Source organism: Oxyura jamaicensis, chromosome 1 (genome assembly GCF_011077185.1).
Source record: "Oxyura jamaicensis isolate SHBP4307 breed ruddy duck chromosome 1, BPBGC_Ojam_1.0, whole genome shotgun sequence".
Lineage (NCBI taxonomy): Eukaryota > Metazoa > Chordata > Aves > Anseriformes > Anatidae > Oxyura > Oxyura jamaicensis.
Window position 1 is genome coordinate 201,447,910 of NC_048893.1, and position 18,981 is coordinate 201,466,890.

Consider the following 18,981-nt stretch of genomic DNA (forward strand, 5'->3'; position numbering starts at 1 on the left):
ACTTATTTGTGAAATTCCCTTCATCTGGTGCAAAGGTAGTGAAAGAGGCACCACTGCCTCATACCTTGCTGGCTGAGCTCACGTCTCCCTCACCAAGGGTGCTACGAGCTTGGCCACCAAGAGCTGCAAGTGAGCTGATAGCCAGAAGACCAGGGGGAGAAGAATTGAGCCACCCATTCAGAAAAGGTCTCCATTCTCCCTGAAAAGAAGCACCAGCAAGTCTATGAATGATAAAGCCCAAATATCCACAGCCATCTGTGGCTCCAGCAGAAAGCTCCATGATACAGATGCTCAGCAGAAGATGAGCAAACGTACTTTGGCCACCTACACCAGCACTCAGCCCTCTGCCATCACACATGGGGTGGGATTAACGTGTGTGAAGACGTGGGGCTCAATTAATGGTTCTGAATGCAAACCAGCAACAAGTGACAAATATTTCCCTACCCTTTAGTGCCAAAGAAAGTTGTTTAGAAAGTCTTGGGCATCACCCATTAGCTATCTCTTGTTACGTGCAAGATGATTTCATGATTTATTCCGAGTCACCATCCCTGGAGGCCTTCCAGAAACATGTAGGTGTAGAACTTAGTAGCATGGCTTTGTGGTGGACTTTAGGACTAGGTTAAAGGCTGGATGAGATGGTCTTAGAGTTCTTTTCCAACCTGAATGATTCTGTGATTTTATATTGTCTCCAGCCATGAGACCAAATCATGGTGGCCTATCTTTAGAAGGCAGCTGTGCAAAGACCATCTTTCCAGGGGAATAAGCTAAAATGCATGCAGAGCCTTAAAGAAACCCCCTGACCATGAAGAGCTGGAGGCTCTAGACAGAGCTGAAGAGCCCAGGGCAGAGCAGAGGGAAGCAAAATCTTCTACAAGGAGTCTGCCTGGGGGCTCAGCTTGGCCTGCCAAACAAAAGGAGCCAGCTCCTCCTGTCACACAAAGCCTTTTTGTCCCCCCGCCATGTGACTGCCCTCACTCAGACAGACACAGCACTGTCTCGTGGAAAGCCAGCTGATATTTCGGGCTGCTGCGTGGGCGAGGAGGTCAACAGCTCCTCGGGCGGCCCTGCCACGATGAGAGCAAAATGAGCAGTGAGGCTGCAGGCAAGGAAGGGGATCCAGGTGTGTCAGGTGTTGCAATATGGCCTCTCCTCAGACCCAGTTGTAGCAACTCCTGGGTCTCCTACATCATGGTAGTCGAAGTGGCCTCATGGTCACCTCCCAGCAGATCCCAGGACCCCGTGTGGCTGGTGGTGTCGGGCAGCTGCGGGTCCCTGTGGTGCCAGCCCTGCTCCAGCAGGGCCACCCCGAGCAGGGGGCCCAGCCCCACGTCCAGGCGGCTGCTGGAGATCCCCAAGGAGGAGCCCCCAGCCCCTCTCTGGGCAGCCTGTGCCAGGGCTCCGGCACCCGCCCAGCCCAGCAGTGCTTCCTGAGCGGCAGAGGGCACCTCCTGGGCTCCAGGCTGGGCCCGGGGCCTCTGGGCCTGGCCCTGGGCACCCCTGAGCAGAGCCTGGCTCCAGCCTTTCAGATATTTATACACATTAATAACATCTCCCCCTAAGCCTTCTCTTCTCTATGCCATAGGGTCCCAGCTCTCCTCCTAGGAGAGCTGCTCCAGTCCTTCATCATTTTTGTGGCCCTTCATTGGACTCCCTCCAGTAGCGAGGACACATGGAGGACCTTTTGCAGAGGACACTCAGATGGACGTGGGCTCAGCAGTGGCACGGTTTTGCCCAGGAGAGGAGGGATGGATTAAGATCATGCCCCTACAATTTTCACTATGGGTCCAGGCTTGCACATCCCTTTCCCCTTCAGAATTCTGGCACTGCCAGATGAAGAGTTAAGGGGAAGGAGGAGAGCAGTGCTCGATGCTGGTGAAACCTCTGTGGGTGCAGACAGGGACAGGGACAGGGACAGGGACAGGAACAGGAACAGGGACAGGGACAGGGACAGGGACAGGGACAGGGGCTGTTCCAGCTGCTGAGCAGCTCACAGGTCATGGCTGCAATGAGGACTCATCATCACTACACTCAGCCCCAAAAACCCACCTCCCAGAGACCCCTAAATTACCTCTCTTACCCATAGGTTGTTTTCTTTCGTGTTTCTTGGATGAGGAAGAACATTCAAAGACAAATCTTTGCTCTGCCAGAGCCACCAGCCTTCACAGCATCATGCAGCAGTCAGGCTGCAAAGCATCTCTCTGTTTTATCCATGGGGAAACTGAGTCACAGAGGAGCCAGGAAGACTCCTTTGCTCCTGGGGCTCACTGGGGGCAGAACAGACCGATGCTGGGTGCTGCAGGTCTGCTCACAGGGGCTCATCCTGCTGATCCTGAGCAAATAAACCTTGCTGGAGGAGGACATCATGGCTGGGGCTTAGCACTGTGCTTAATGAGGAAACCTCGGATGCATTTTGGGGAGTCCCTGAGAGCAGGGGTGGCAGAAGGCAGCATTATGGGACAAGGGGACAGGCACACTTACTTTTGGCCGCTTCCACTGGATGCCCTGGATCCTTGACTTGTAGAAGAGCGAGTCATCGTTGGCAGGGAAGAGAGGGTCCTCAAAGAGCTGCTTCCGCCGCAGGCACTCCTTCTTCAGGGAGGCATAGCGCTGGTTCTCATACGGCTTCACGGAGGAAAACATCCTTCCCCACTGGCCCTGGAAGGACAGCAGGGCAGGAGTGAGATGTGTAGGGTCTGGCCAGGGACACACACTCCTACTCCACAACACATGGACCAAAAAGTCGTGGCTGGAGACCAAAAAGTGATGGCTAAGCCCAAGTGAATCTTACTGGCTGTGGGACTCCTACTTTCCCCAGAGTTGGCCAACCACCACCAAAACGACACCACCACCGAAGGAGATGACAACCTGCTTTTTAGTGAATTAATAACCTATTTGGGAAAAATGCATCCCGTGGGGCTGTTGGAGGAGATGTCCCCAGCGAGCTGGCTATGAGCATGTTTTATGGTAGCTGAGCCCCTACCCTGGGCTTTGCCAACACAGGTCACATTCTCAGCCCACTGCCAATGTTAATATTAAACATTTAGAATCCTGTTTGTCCCCTTCAAAGACTGAAGGAAACAGCCCTTTGTGGCCATGAAGCGATGGTCGTGTATCTGCTCGGAAAGCAGCAATGAGTGCAGAGCCAGTGCTTCAAGAATCACCTTCTGCCCCCGCCATGCAGCCCCAAATTACACACACACACAATTCATGGTTCCATCAGAGACGCCAGTTTCTCAGTAGACTTGATCGGCTCTGTTTTTAATTAAAAACAGCCTCTTGGCAGCGCACCATGTGTTTTTGGATTAATTATTCTGTCTTGACAAGCGTCTAGCTTCTAGGGCAGAGAGATGGATTTAGCAATCCAGGAGACAGCAGGAAACCATTGCCCAAATGCCTCTGAGAGAGAGCAGCTCCTCTCCATCATCACTCCAACATCCCTGTGGCTTGGTCATTGGGTATCAACCCTTTTGCTCCTGTTTTCATCCCTCCACCCCACAGGTCAAGTCACCTTGGCCTTGCAGCAGGCTCAAGGGAAGAAGGACCTCCGTGTTGCTCCCTTGTGTTAAATCACAGACCTCCTTCCAAAGCTACTTCCCTACCGGTACCCTGTATTTGTCCATGAATGAGATGTCTTCCTCCCAAAAATGGGATGTCCTGCTGAAACTGTTGATCATCAGTGAGCCTAAACCAATGCCCTCGCTGATCAGAGCAATCCTCTGAGAGCATCCCTCACCCAGACAGCCTCCTCTCACTTGGGCAGGACAAAACCACTTCACCTCTGCAAAGCTGAAGAGCAATGCATAGGTTTTAATTATTTATCAGCCTGATTAGCCACACAAGTGCTCATCACCCAGGGCCTAAGTGAACCCAAAATATCCCCATTAGTGGTGGTTCCCTGTTACTGAGGAGCGGTTGCTAAAGCATCTTGTGGTGCCTTCCCACCCAGCCAATGGCCCACCTACCCCGATGCAGATCTAGTGAGCATTTAGTGACGATCCTACAGGACTATGGATTTGGGATTTTGTGGTTTATAACATCTTATTTTATGTGCCAAAGACAGGGAGAGGAGTCCCAGCTCTGCCTTTGGTGCAGTGCGTGATCTGCTGTATTTGGAGACCAAGGCTAGGACTTGCCTGCATGGTTTCGGTTAAAAAAAGCATCAATTCACTCAAAAGCCTTTGATTGCAGCCCAGCAAAGCAGTGGGGTGCTGTGGTTAAAGGGCTCTTAGTGTTGCTGATGGGAGTTTCTCCTTGCTTTCAGGACAGGTTCCCAGGTGCTACAAAGAGACCCAGATGCACCACCTGCCCTTAGAAAAGCCTTAAAATAAATGGCCCGATATCAAGAGCTCAATAGTACACTGGATTTACTCTTTCAGAAGAGCAGACAGCCTCACTGGGCAGCCAGGGAATGCACTCAGAAGACAAAACCTACACCCACGCCGCCACGAGGGCCAGGACACGAGTTAGCCTCCAGGTCTCCAGCAGAAGAAGGGGATGAGAAGGGAGAAAACACGACCTCCCTGGGGACATCCCAGCAATGAATGAGCTCCTTTCGAGTGACAACCAGGCAGGACTTTGGGAGTGACAGCACTCACCACTGCAGAAAGACACAGGCAAAGCAGCAGCCCCAGGAGGGAGAAGGATGTTCTCGGGGCAGTGTTAAAATTCATTACTGTCTTTAATTGGCAGCATTTCATGCTTACCAGACTGAACCTCAGATCTGCGACATTAACATGCTCAAGGGCTGCCTAATTACTTCTTGCCTTCTTGCACAAAGCTGGGATGCTCCAGGAGCAGGGGAACTGGGCGTTTTCATGCCTGAATTAGCAAACCTACAAGCGCACGCATTTGGGTGTTTGGTTAGGGAGCGAACTCCACACTCCTGATCCTCTGCAGAGCTGAAATTTTTGGGAACAGTGGTCTGAGCCCGACCTCGGTTCAGTCACGAAGCAGTTAAGCAGGAAACTATTTGATTCGAGGAAGGAGCCAAAGGCATGACTCAGGGCTGCTGTGGACTCCCCCGTCCACCCCCAGCATCGCCCAGGCGTGGAGCTCCGGCCAGCTGGTAGCGATCACTGCAAGGGGAAATAAGTAATGACAGTGCCAGTGCTGGCCAGGACCAAAAACTGCCTGAAAGGCTCTTCCTTCTTCTCTCCAAAACCAATTCCACTCCTTCCCCTCCAGCCCGGAGCCTCCGTGCCACAAGCAGCTGGCACGGGCTCGCCGCATCCACGTTATCACCAGGCTGCTCCCTGGCCAGGAGCAAAGGGCTCCTTGCTTGCAGATCCTACAGCTTTTATTTGTCTCTCTCCGAGTCAGACGAAACAATTTGCTCTCAGAGGACAGGATCTGCGTCCTCACTGAGCAGGAGATCTCTCTGATATCACATTGCAAAGGCGTGGGATCGGTCAAGGAGAAGACGAGGTGGGGACCAGGCTGTTGGCTGCCCAAGTCCCAACCAGGTGAAGTTATGGGCAGCCGGGCTCTGGCCAAAATGTTTGTTTAAATCATTATTTTGCCTGCTGGGGTGTTTCTATTGACATGAAACATTGGGATAGGGCAGCGCTGGGGCTGCTCACCCTCCTGCCAATGAAAAAGCCCAGTCCTGCAGAGGAAACGCTGCCGATGCAAGGACAGCTTCATGCACACATTTCCTACAGCCCGCAAAAGATGCAATCAAACCATGGATCCCTTTCTATATTAAAGGTGAGATAAATACTCCACACCTCCTAGCCAACACTTCTACAACCAAAAACCCCTCGAGCCTCAGGCTACGAAGTCTCAGTCCCATTTAAGGGCCATCGGGACTGGCAGCAGAGCCGGCAGCAGGTCCGAGCCGCCATCCCAAAGCCCTTTCCCATTCCCACGGGGCCGCCTGCCGTCGCTCTGCTGGACTCCAAGCGGCGTGGCCCAGAGCCAGCAGGACCGCAGAGCATCCTGCCCGCACCCGCCGTGCCCGCAGGGACCGGGAGGCGAAGCCACACCGGCGAACATCAGAAAACATCAGGCATCATCCCTCCGCAAATTGACGGCGGTTTACCAGGGAGGCTAATTCCCATGGGAGGCCGAAGGTTCCTCATCTCCAGATGTTCCCGAGCAGTTGGGCATCTTTTTAAAGTAGGTGCTTTAGCTAAAATGCGCATTACTGAGAATTTCCTCGTTGAAACAAAGCTGCTGAAGAACGGAAGGTTGGACGTCCCTTTCTGGCCTTTATCTAGGGGTAAAAGAGTTTCTCCGTTCTCATCTAACAGCTAAAAGCTCCCCCAGGCTAAAGCTAAAGCAAGCCTTTTTACTCTTAATGATGTTTTATCCAGCTCTGGCTTTTGTCAGCAGCACAGCTGGGGTCTGGATCTGCCCCCCTGAGCACAGCACCATTTGGCCAGAGGGTTAATTGTATGTGCCCACGTAGGGACAAGCTACCCCCAGAAACCTTGGTGTGGATGGAGTGGATTTAATCTCTCCAAAAAAACCCTGATGGGATTCAGGGCTGTCCTTTCAGAGTGAACAAACCCAGCTTTTTGCAAGCACATAGATAAGGCACATGCACCCTGATGAAACCTCCTGGTGGGAGCAGGAAGAAGCATCCCATCGTGCTAGCATGGGCGACCCCAGCACCTTCCCTGCCCGCACTGCAAATGCTCTTTTTAATGAAAGTTTACATTTTCCTTGAGGTTTTTATGGCTATATCCAGCTGCTAGGCAGTAAGCTCTGCGGGTCTCGGAGAGCTTTGCAGAAGGGGAGCACACCGGGCAGTGCCAGGAGCTGGCAGGAGCGGGGCAGGATCCGGCTCCATCACCCATGCACCTCATTGAGAAAACACCGACAGGTTTACACTGAGCTAGAGCTTCCAGGTCTGGTTTTAATGGGAAAACCCGGGGTTAATGGGCCAGGGCAGCCACCCACAAACACATGTTTTTCCACCCCAGTGCCAGCAGGTCATTAGGGTGCTCAGCGGTGCAGGGCTGCCCGCTCTTCCTGCAGCGCTTTGCCAGCGGTGACTCACCTGGAAAGGAATGAGGAAAGGCAGTCCTGCTGTGAGTTATCCCAGCTCCTGGCTGTCACACCCTGCCTGGTTCCTACAAATAACCACCCGGGGATGCCCCGACCCGTTAACCCGTTGCTGCAGCTCCTATCTCGGCCCCAGCTTGCTGAGCTGCCACGGTCGAGCTCTGCCTGGCCAGAGATGCTTTTGTGGCCCCGGCCAGCCCAACCCTTCTGCTCATCGCAGATTTTAAGGGCAGATGGGATCAGGACGTCTGTCTAAAGGCATCCTGGCACAAAGCAAAGCCGGTGGCAGCATCCCCTGCTGGGCTGCAAGTGCAAGGGGCTGGAGAGAGGCAGGACTAGCAGGGAGGGCGGTGGAAGGAAAGCAAGAGATGGCAGAAGGACAGACCCGAAAGCAGCGGGCAGAGGGAAGCCGATGTGCCCAGGCTGCCTGAGGGATGCAGAAAGGAGCAGGAGACATCCACTGCTCGGGGTGCAGCTCATCCCCACCCACTCGTGGGCTGGGAAGGACAGAGGAGCTCAGTTCTGGGTGCCCCACCAGGGCCACATGTCCCCGGGAGCCTTACCACTGCCGACACATATCCTGTGCCACAGCAGGGTTAAAATCCCTTGGAGAGCAGCTAAGGCTGCGGGACAAGCACTGAAAGACGAATCCATGAGCTTTGCCAGTGCCCAGCCCGCAGAGATAGCGATCACCTCGCTAAGCCCCAGCACTGAGCTGTGACCCTGGTTAATGATTACAAGGAGCACCGAGAGGAAGGGAAAGGTCACATCTGAGCTCGCCCACGAGTCCTGGCACTTCCCAACAAAACCCTGCCGAGGGCAGGGAGCTTCTCCAGGGCCAAGTGGAGCATCCTCAGCCCAAGGAGACACGATGGCCATCACCCCACATGCACAGTGTTGGCCACATACTGCCCACCCCATGAGGTTACAGGAGCATCCCTTCTCCGCATCCCTTTTGATCACCATTCATTCAAAAATAAGTCAATAAAAGGATGTTGCCTTTGTAGGGCCGGACTGAACACGCATTTCTATTATTTATTCAGGGCTCCTAATTGAACGTCTGGACCAGGCTCTTGGGAATCCGCTCACACTGTCTCCCCTGGACGCCGTGCACCGCTACAATACACCCACACCGATTTTCTTGCCAGCTGGACAAAACTGTGGTCCAAGGGCAGACCCGTGCCCCCGTTATATCTCCGCAGAGGGAAGGACAGAGGAGTCACGGGGCATTGCCTGAGGCAGCGCAGACAGCCTCGTGCTTGGGCGTTCTGGGTCGCAGAGAGGCTTCTTGAAGAGGTTTCGGGAAATTCATTCAGAAAACCCATCATTAAGCACAGATAAAACGCAGCACGTCTCCATGCAAATGCTCAGCCTTCAATTGCTTCTGCAGCCTCTGGGATAATTAAAGCCATTGAACTCCGAGAGATGCAGAGACGCGTGCCCGAGAAGCAGGAGAGATAACGGGACTGCAGCTGCTCCGCCAGAGCTGGAGGGAGGCAGGGGACTGCTACGGGTTCAGCCCCAGCACAGAGGCACCGAGGCACTCTGCTCCTTGCCTTCCTCTCTCTTGGTTCCCCTCTTTTTGTTATTCCCCTTCCATAGGGTCTTAATCCCCTCGGGAGCCCCTTCCTGAGCCCCATCCTACAAATGCCCAAACCCCAGAGCACAGCTGGGCGACATCTGCCTTGGATTTAGCCCCATCGTTTTGATTTCACCTCTGTTTTCCTCCCTGTTTTTAGTGAGCCCTTCTTCCTGTGCCTCCTCTTGGGGATGAGCATCCTCCTGCTGCGGAGGTGCCTTCAGCTCTTTGTGCACAGCAGGAACACCTGGGGAGGGACAGACCCTTTCTACAAGGGACAGTGACCTCCCCAGAACACAGGATGCCTTCATGCACCAAGGGGACACGGCCTTTTGTAGGGTTTCCTGCCCTCATGCAGCACTCGGTCGCTTTGGCTTCTCGGCAGAAGCCACAACCACAAACGGGGAGCCCGAGCGCCTGCTCCTCAAGCTGCGAGTCCGACCTCCTGCGTGGAGGTGAAACCCCAAATCCTGGCCCCTCTGAGATCATCCACCCCCATGGACATCCCCCAGAGGCTGTCACTATCGACAGCATCACCAGGAGAGACCCCACACAGAAAGGAGCCATCCGCCCAGCTCCTTCTGGAGGAGGATTTCTCCCCTCCTGAAGCCCCTGGGATGGAGACGAAGCCCCTGCCTCTTCCCCACAGCCAGCAGGGAAATGCCACGGGAGCACTGATGGGCTGAGCCTGGGGGAAAATCCAGGGGAAATGCCATTTGTAGGGACACCATGGCACCAAATGTGTCACATCAGGCACAGGGACTAGGAAAGGAGGCTGCGGGGACACGGCGCTTGGCTCCCCTGGCCATGGGCCACCAACAGAGCACCGATATCCATCTGGGCAGAGTAAAACCTTCCTCTCCCAACCAACAAACCCTCCCAGAGTCCCTTTATGCTGCTGGAAGCCCTTGAAATCCTCGGAAGAGCTTCGCTTCCCAGCAAGAAACCCGCTGTTGGCTGCAGACGCAATAACTCATCCCGTGCCAAGAGCTGCGGGGTTGGCCCCATCCGACGCAGCAGCGGGCACCCGGCGGCTTGCACAAGGAGGCTTGGCGGCTTCACCTTTTATCCGTGCGAGATTTCCCTTTGTTTTCACCCCAGGAACCACCCCGGAGCAATCCTTGCAGTGTTTAGACAAGCTCGGCCAGGTGGCAGGACCGGCTCTGCAGGGCTTCGGGAGCTGCCAGCCTGCCAACACTGGGTGGGAAGCTCTCGCTTACCAAGGTGTGGCTTGCAAAAAATTATAATAAATAAATAAAAAGCCAACCAACCAGGCACGCTCCCTTCTTTTCTGTGTGAGTAGGGGGAATGGAGCAGCTCGGACAGCTCAGAAGGACTGACACCACTCCTTCCCCCTCCAAGGGCAAACCGAGGGGCAAGGAGGTTTTTTTTTTTCTGTGCTGGGGAGTATTTTAAGGTGAAATGCGTCAAAGCACCGCTGAACTGGGCCATACCCCGTGGAGCACATGAAAGCTGCCCACGGGGTGCACGAGCAGGTCCAGCCCCCTCGGAAGGGCTAGATGAGGCTCAGAGGAGCCGGTTCCCTGCCCTACAAGCCCCAAAACCCCGGGTTTCCAGCAAGGATCTGCATCTGCCATGTCACCAGCACAGCCCCGAAGCATGAAGCTCTGCAATCGCGCTGCCGAGCGCGGAAAAGAAAGGTTTTATTTTCCTAGAGAAGGCAAAAAGCTCAATGACACCATTTCCACTGGAACCTCTACACCGAGGCACCGGAGCGGGGTCTGTCCCACCCCACGAGCCCATTTAGCACACGCAACCCGCGGATGGAAAGGCTCCAGGGAGCTGGGGGGGAGACCCAAGAGCAGGGGAAGGGTTAACACTGAAACCAGCCAGCCACCCAGCTGGTGCACATCAGAGCAGCCCCGATGAAGGCGATGGGTTTGTGTCCATTTTATGGACCGAGCTCGGTCCCCTTCTCCCTGGGTAATCAGCTGGAAGCGAGCAGAGCCGGAGCAACGCCGGGCACCATCGGTGCTGCTGCCCCTGGGGATGCAGGAGGCGGAGGGGCATCACCTGGCCCCACACATGAAGCAGGTCAACGAAAACCTATTATTGAGCTTTTGTGCTCCATACGTGGCTCAGAAGAGCGGGTGAAGGCTCAGCCCTGAATATACCAGCAAATAAACGGTGCCCGAATGTGCCCCACCTGCACTGCACGGGCAAAGGAGGAGCAGACACCCCCCCAGGGGCCAAGGAGCTGCCATCTCTAGGGACTTGCGAGGAGGAGGAGGGAAGGGGCCTGATCCCAGAACTCCAGGATCCCAAATCCCCGCGTGGCTGGTGGTGTTGGGCAGCTGCGGGTCCCCGTGGTGCCAGCCCTGCTCCAGCAGGGCCACCCCGAGCAGGGGGCCCAGCCCCGTGACCCCAGCCCTCAAGCCATAGCCGCATCCTTCTCATACGAGCCCGCTTGGACTAAGTCAGGAAAGGGGTTTGGCACCTCTGGACCGACCAGAAGCATCTGGTGATGAGTTCACAAGCATGAGCAGCTTTAGAGGATGCTCCCATTCTTAGCATCACCTTCCTCGAGCACAAACACTGTCTAAATCTGCTCTTGGGATCAGATCCAAAGCCTTCTTAAAGCATCGATGCTTTGTTATTAATCTGTGCAGCAAGCAGGCAAGGGAGAGCTGGATTTATTTTTCCTTTTTTTTTTTTACTTTTTTTCTTTTTTTTTCTCTTTATTTCTTGAGGCATAACCGAGGAGGTTACCCTGACCAGCCCTGGTTCCCTGATTTTTGCTCTCCAGCCCGTCCCTGATGGGAAGCCACCACCGAGCCCCTGGAGAAGTCTCCCAGTCTCAGCTGCCCAGGCATGAATTCACTCCCATTTTTCTCTGTTCCAACCCCGTCCTCCAGATCAAATAGCTCCCCGTTTTCACCCCTCGGATCGTCCTTAGCAGCGATCACATCCCCTCTCTGCCTTTGCTGGGCTTTTACAGCCTCCATACATCTTGGCCAGCCTCGCAGCCTTGCTCCAGGCTGAGTTAACCCCGACCCCAGTGCCTGGTCCCACCACATCCTCCCACCAAGCAGCCCCAAGCCCCCATTTCTGCTGTCTCCACATAATTCATCCCCCAAATACCTGCCCTGTACCACCTCCCCTAGCCCCCCAGCAGAGCCACCTCCCCAAACACTACGTGGGGCCAGATGGAGGAGACCTGTAGCGTCTCCTCTCCCTAAAACCCTCCAGTCCCTGCTGGGGAGGGACCCAGAGCTCGGATGAGCTCGGTTTGGGAAAGGGAAAACCTCGATCCTCAGCGATGCTGCCACCAGGCTGAGCCCAGGAGGGGAAACCAGAACCCGGGGCAAGACATGGGAGTGGATGGAGGGGAAAAACTGCAGCACGGTCCTTACTGGATGCAAGAAAAGCAGGCGGAGGATTTAACAGCAGCCCCCTTCCCTCCGCACTCACTGCCCTGATCATCTCCGTTTGCCATCTGCCTGCTCCCCCCCAAATTCGGAGCTAGCGCAGCATCCGCATCCAGTGACGTGATGGGAACTGGTAATAAATGATCAGTAACAAGTATTTGGCAATAGATTATCAGCAATAAATGCAAACGCTGCACGCGAGTGGATCTGCGGGGCAGGCGGCGCGGGACCAGAGCCTGAGCCCTGATGGGATGCTCCAGGCGAGCTCCTCCGCTCCCAGAGAGCATTTTCAGGGCAGGGAGAAAAGGATTGTGCCTCCTGCTAATGGGATACGGGAAACCCAGGCTCAAATCCCTGCTCGGAAACCCGGGGAACATCAGTTCCCTTCAGCCTGGGCTGCCCAAGCTCTCTCACCCTAACTTTCCACGCCATTTCCTAAAAGCCTTTGGGTTTGTCTCAGAAAAACGGAACAAAGCACAATACCGAAACCTCCAATTATTTATTTTTTTTCCCCCAGCGCAGAAATCCTGCTCTCCAGCCAGCGGCGAGGCCTCGCTGCTCAAAGTTTGTGTCGGCAGCAGGCAGCGAGGGGAGCAGCCGCGGGGCTTCGCCCGCCCGCTCCCCAACTTTCGGGTACCCCAAAACTTGCAGCACCCCCCCCCCAAAAAATCTCAGCCTCCCCCAGCGCTTTGCCAACACCGCTTGCTACCGGCACGGACAGCGGGATGCTCCTCTCAAACAGGGGGTGCGTGGCTTAATCTTCCCCCCCTAAAAACTCCCCCCCCCCCCCCCCCAACCCAACCCCCCCCCCCCCCCCCAGCACCTTTCCCAAAGCCACAGGTGCCCGGAGCATCCCCCGAGAGGGCGGCAGCTCCTCGGCGCTGGGCTCCGAGCTGCGGCCCTAAGGTGGGGGTGACAGCTCGGGGAGGGCAAGAAGAAGCCCTCCCGGTTGTCTCGGGGTTCGTCTTTACCTGCTCGGTGCCCGGTTCCCGGTGCACGATCGCGCTCCGCCGCCCGCAGCGCTCCGCGTCCCCAAGCGCCGCCCCGACGGGGCGGGCAGCGGCCGCGCCTGCGCTGGGGCCCCGGGATCGGGCAGCGGGGAACTGGGAAAGGAGAATTCCCTTTACTGGGATGGACTGGTCCGGAGCTGGGCTCGCCGGCTGGTGGCTGGTGGTTGGGGAAACGGGGCGAGGGTGAAGCTGGAGATGGGAAGGGGGAGCGGGGATGGGTGCTGGGGGCGCGCTGGGTGCTGGGGTGGGGGTCCCGAGGGGTTTGGTCACCCACAGGCACAGGGCGGTGTGGGATTAGGGTACACGTGGGGGGGGCCCCCCCCCCCCCCGGGCCCACCCTGAGGGGGCCGTGTTTGCCAGCCCCGGAGCCCCTGCTCGGTTTTGCAAGAGGGAAACTGAGGCACCGAGGAGGGGGCTCAGAGCCTGGTGGTGGCGTTTGGTGACCCCCCTGTGCCATGGGGACCAGGCAGCCACCCCAGCTGTGACCCCATCGTGGAAAACATTCATGTGGCTACACCACAAAATGGGCAAAATGAAAACATCCCATCCAAAATCACGTCCCCACGGGGGAAGGAGCTGGGTGGGGGCTTTGTGGGTTTGTCCTGGGGGTTCCAAGGTGGCACGGAGGCGCCTGTGGGGCAAGCTCTAATTTAACAAGGGGAGACCCGTTCAAGACAAGAGTTGTGAACACAGGGATTCCTGGCCTTTCCACGTTTGGGTTCTTTTTATTTCCCTGTTAATTTCACAATAATTTCATTATGAATTCAAAGCGTGCAGCATTTGTGTTACAGCTGCCCCCTGTGTTTGCCAGAGCCTCCGGTTCCACGCGTGTGGGGTTTCCTCCTTCGGCAAAAGCCATTTATTTGTGTTCTCCTCTTCATTTCCCTTTCTGCCCTGCAGGCCTGGGGGCTGCCATCGTCTGGCTGTGCTCGAAACCAGGTCAGTGCAATGACCCCGTTCCGTGCCATTTCCTTCCCTCACCCCAACAAAAAAGGCACAGGGAAGAAATGGGGGGAAAAAATCGTATTTAGGATCCCATATTAGTTCCAGAGCCTGGGCCATGCCCTGGCCCTGGCCTCCTGCCCTGCCAGCTTGCTGTGATGGCAATGACAAAAGGCAGCGGAGACAAAAAGGCATTTTTCACCTATTTGACCCCCAAAAAGGGGTTCTAGGGTTTAGGTTAGGGGTTAGAGGGTTGGGGATAAGCAGGGCCATGGGGATATGGGGACCAGGGGACCAGCGCCCAACGAAGGGAAGTAATGAAGGAGCAGCAACAGAAGAGCGAGGGGAAAAAAATAAGAGAACAGGGACTCTCCTGGGACAACTCAGTCAGGTTTTTATTCTGTTAACAGCCTGGAAAGCTTTAGGGAAAAGCTCCTGCACCGAATTAGGGTCCCCAAGCGCTCCCTTCTCCCTGTGGGGATGAGGAGCCCGAGCCGAGGGTTCGGCTGCGTTTTCAATTTCAGCCTCAGCAGGGGAAGGAAAATGATGTAAATACAGTCAATGCCACCGCACGAGGCCACAGCGGCGAGGTGAGGGATGTGTGAGGGGGAAGGAAGAAATGCCCAGGCTTTAAAATCGGGGCCTGTAATTAAAGGAGGAATAAGAAGAAGGCAAATGGCAGCCGGCAGCTCCTTCAACATGCGGAGGGATGGCGTTGTCCCTGTGGGATCCTAAAGAAGGCTGATGGATGAGGGTTTCTGCCCTCCTGGGAAGGGGTTGTCCTGCACCCTGTGGTCCTGGGGTGGGTGAGGGCTGGGGCTTCTGCTCAGGGGCACATCTGGGGGAGAAAATGGAAAAAAACAGTGGCAGTGGCGGGCATCTGGTGCCCGTATCCTCATTTTCACCCTATAAAAAAAATCAGGGAGAGGCTTCTGCAGGCTCCACCCCCAGTGCAGGAGCTGCTGGTGAGGGCAAGCCAAGCATTTTCTCCTCTCTGAAGGCACCAAGATGATTCCCCCGGCGGCCCAGGAGCACTTGGATGAAGCAGCAACCTTCCTGACTTGACAATGGCGCTCGCCCCGCTCGCAGGCTCTGGAATACCAGTCATGTATTCTCTCCTTTTCCTCTCCACACGATTGCAGCATAAGCTCCTCCTCGCCTGATTTATTTAAGCAGGCCTTCAGATGCTCCAGTAATGGGAGTCGTTTAGGTCCCTCTGCAGATACGTATTTATTTATTGCTGTTCGTGGACACTGCAGAGCCAGTTGGCAGGAGAGAGACAAGGCTGGGGTCACAAGGACGTGAAATCACTCGCTGTCGAAAATAGCTGGTCGAGAAAGTTGAATTAAGCAAGGTCGTTCAAGGTCACAGTCAATCACCGGCGGGAGGAGAAGGGCGTTAATTAGCTGCTTTATTTACGGGGGTCGTCGGGACCAAAAGGTTGGTAGCAAGAGAGGGAAACTACAGCAGCTCCTCTTGCTTTTTGGCACGGGCAGCTCTGGGGTTTGAAGCCAAATTGCTGTCCTTGCCCGTGATGGAGAAGTGTAGCCGAGTGCAAGTCTGCTTCGGGACTGAATTTGGTGATGCTTCTTCCATGAAGATGCTGCGGTGGTGGCTGGGGAGGTGCTCAGCGGGGGTAGGAAAAGCAGTAAACCGGGCACGTACGACCTGGAGGGAGAGGGAGCCAACAAGCCTCGTACTTACTGCGTGGCCCTCCCAGGGAAAGCAGGACCACGACGGCCAGGTCTTCAGTGCCAGGCCAGAATTAACCTTTCCGTCCGAGCACCCGTGTCAAAAAGATGATATTTTCCCCTATTCTTTCTGCAAAAAACGAAAGGTGGAAACCGTAACACGCAGAAATCCCTAATGAAACCCAACCCCCCGCCTCGGTGCCCTGGCGAAGGCACCGGCCGTGACTTCTGGCGGCGCCGGCTGGCAACGAGCTGGTGCTAATTGGGATCGCACCACTGCGTTCAGCTCTTAACTGTCCGTATCGGCGCTCACCTCGACGCCGTCACAAATCAAGGGAGCTGTTTGGCTATTAAGCAAAAGTCGAGCAGCCAGAAGCTGTCGGAGAGCAACGAAGACCCAAACGTGTGCTGAGTGTCGGAGGGGAGAATTGGTGGTGCCGGTGAGAGGGAGGGGAGATCGCAGGGAGATGCTAAGAGGCTGAAAGCACTGCCCAGGTAAGGAGAGGGAAGGTTATCTGCCCGGGGAACAACCCCCAGCAAAAGGATCGTGTGGTTGTATCTAAAGAAGGTGACTCCGGTAGCACAAACCCAGCACGGGGCTGCTGGAGCATTTACTCTCACCCTAAATCCCAAATCCTCGGGGGGTGACGCCAGGTCCCACAGGAGTGGGGAACCAGGCTCAGGTCCCCAAGCCCTGTGCCCTGGCCGTCTGAGCAGCCTTTTGCTCACAGCAGGGTGTAATTAGAGGAGAGCTGGGCTTGCTCTTACAGCTTTCCTACCCGGCATCGATCTGATCTCCCGAGCAGGCTTCCGAATAGGCTACCTCAGGAGGAAAAAGTCCAAGCACTGAAAAAAAAGGTGGCGTTGCAAAGCCCAGTTTAGGGATGTGCTGTGATATTAAGCTCAAACAAGCCAGCCCAGCCCAGCCCTTTATGCCTGGGCTTTCAAACAGTCACTTTCCTAAAAGGGGAGAGAACCCCCCACATCTCCGAGCCTTTCTTCCAGACGTAAGTTGATGGATTTTGAAGCAGCAGGGGGCTGAGTGACAGCCAGGGCAAATCTCCATCTTCCTGCCATGGTCAGCAGTGGTGATGGGGGTGCTGCCCTCTGCCACAGCCTCGGGATATCAGCAGATAAAGGCCGATAAACCACTTGGCCGGGGTTTCTCAGGTCACAAGCAGCAGGGTTGGGCTTGCCGGAGCACCGGGAAGCCTGTGGCATCTCCTGGCCACAAACCCTCCAGGACTTGAGCAGGGACGGACCTCTGCAGGGGAGCAGTGTTATAAGAAGGGCTCCGGGCAATGACCTTGATTTTTCCATGGGGTTTTCCACGCTGAGAAACAAGACAGTCTGGAAAACGAGCGGCTTGCCAGCAAGCCCACGTTCTCTTGGAGCAGAGGAAGGAAAAGGAGCAAACGGCACCGCTGCTTGTTTTATGGCAGGCCAGAAGCAGCCCCAAGAAATGCTGACTCCAAACGGTCCTGCCAAGAGCTTTTTAGGCAATTTTCCTGCTGAGTCTCTTCACCCCAGAGCCAAAAAACATAGACTTGTGATTTTTTTTTTCCCTTCGCCATCTCTGCCTTCAGCTCTGAGCAGACAGATGCCTGAGGATGCCATTCCCAGCAGCTCCCAAAAGCACGCGGGGAGCTGATGAAGGCAGAGCTGTTGGCATCGGTGGATGCCAACTTTGGATGTACGCTGGCATAACCCTTAAGTCCTTAAGTCCAAACCCTTGCTTGATAGCAGCGTCCTTCTGCTTCCAGTCATTTGGAAACGAGCACTACCTGCTATCAGAGACTTGGTCCTTCCACGTGGTGACCCTCAGGCGGCACTTGGGGGTTGTCCCCCTTGCCCAAATCCTTGCTGTCGCGCACGTGGGGCAAAGCTCCTGGAAGAAGACGGGGCTGAAGATGACTCAGATGATCCCCTACACTCAGGTGATCCCCTAGAACACAAGACAGTGAGCTGAGTAGCCAGTGGCTCCGAAAGGACACATTTCCCCAGGGGTTTGCTCATTTTCTTCAATATTTTTTCTCACCGAGCCACCTCCAACACCCACCAGGACGTTGGCCACTCGCATCTGTTCCATTTCAAGGAGAGAAAGGGTGCAGAAAGGCTGAGGACAGTTTGCCACAGTGGCCACGTGGTCCCTTCACCCCCCTGCACCAGGAGCCACGATTCCAACACACCCCATGAGAACTCATCATTTGGGATTTTCCTCCCCATTTCCAATGGGGATGTTTTTACAGAATGAGATAATTCTGCAAGAAACGCTCCCAGGACGCGTCCTGGAGGCTCCCAGGGCATCTCCTTGTGCCCTGTCAGCCCAACATCAGCACGTACGGCCCCAGCACTCGTGCTGACTGGTGCAGTCGGTGAGGAAGCCAGCTCCAACCTCTTCCCGGGCCCCCTCTAGGATTACAGAGCTCAGGGCAGGTTGCCTGGGTGTTAATTAGAGAGGTCACCTCCACATCTCAGCTTCAGCAGCTTAGCTGCAAACAGGAGGCGAGCATAAAAGTGTTAGCACAATCGGGATTGATGTGCGGTGTCTACAGATTGGCTTCTGCCCTGTTCTCCTCCACGAGTCTCACCTTTCAGGGGAAAATACTGCACTGTAGCCAAAATGAATTACCCAGCCCCGCCAGCATGTGCTGCTTGCCGCCTGCGTCGTGCAGATCCTCCCCTTACACACCGCTAACACAGACGACGGTGACACAGATGGCATCTCACCTTGATCCTCGTCTTTTTCAAACTTTTAGAGAACGGGGACGTCTCAGTCAGGAACCCGGAGGAGAACGTGAGGCTTATTTCAAACGCCTCCCTGCTCGGGGTGGCCCTGCTGGAGCAGGGTGGCACCAGAGGGACCCGGAGCTGCCCAACACCAGCAGCCACTCGGGGGTCCTGTGACGTGGTCCACGCAACCAGGGCAGACTCAAAAGACATCGAAAGCGTGGAGATGAGGCCCCTAAACCTTCAGAGAGTTCCTGGGAAGGCTTTTCCACCAACCTCCAGACTAAGACGTGCTCCATGCCTGAGCTCCAGCAGACCCTGCTGAATTAGCTCCATTTTTCAGAAGCCTTCTCATGTACTCAGCACTTCAGACAGCTTTCCCCTCTCTTGTTCACAACACGACTGCATTAGTCAAGCAAATGAATAATGATACAGCTTCTGAGCAGCCCGTGGCGCTGCCAGGAAGCTGTTGCCTCATTAAATCTGTGTCATATCCACTTTCACTCGCACAAGGACGCGTGTCTTGGCTGCCGGGCAGCAGACGCGAGGTGAGAATTTTTGGCCTTTTGGGGGTTTCAGCTTCTTTAAAGGAGGCTGGTTCGCAGCTCGCTGGCAGAGCAACGGGCAAGGAA

The 18,981-nt window shown here is 55.4% G+C and overlaps 1 protein-coding gene and 1 long non-coding RNA gene across 4 annotated transcripts in view; both read right to left on the reverse strand.

Annotated features, from left to right (window-relative positions):
• The window catches only part of CAPN5 (calpain 5), a 44,858-nt gene extending 31,798 nt beyond the window's left edge, over positions 1-13,060 (reverse strand). Inside the window, exons 1-2 of one of the 2 annotated variants that reach the window (XM_035330333.1) lie at positions 12,948-13,060; positions 2,479-2,655 (exon numbers count right to left, since the gene is read on the reverse strand). In XM_035330333.1, the coding sequence (XP_035186224.1) occupies positions 2,479-2,640 (162 nt within the window). In that variant the 5' untranslated portion in view covers positions 2,641-2,655; positions 12,948-13,060. Of the gene's footprint in view, positions 1-2,478; positions 2,656-9,462; positions 9,601-12,947 lie in introns of those variants that run through there. The other variant, XM_035330344.1, reaches the window with a different exon arrangement.
• A 1,245-nt stretch (positions 13,061-14,305) lies between these two features.
• LOC118169239 lies at positions 14,306-18,246 on the reverse strand. Of its 2 annotated transcripts, XR_004751977.1 has the most exons (3): positions 18,211-18,246; positions 17,404-17,546; positions 14,306-15,749 (listed from the first exon to the last, which is right to left on the reverse strand). It is a non-coding gene; the product is annotated as an uncharacterized LOC118169239 (long non-coding RNA). The 2 variants fall into 2 exon arrangements; XR_004751973.1 differs by lacking the exon at positions 14,306-15,749 and having other exon boundaries at positions 16,931-17,546.
• Positions 18,247-18,981: the final 735 nt, after the last annotated feature.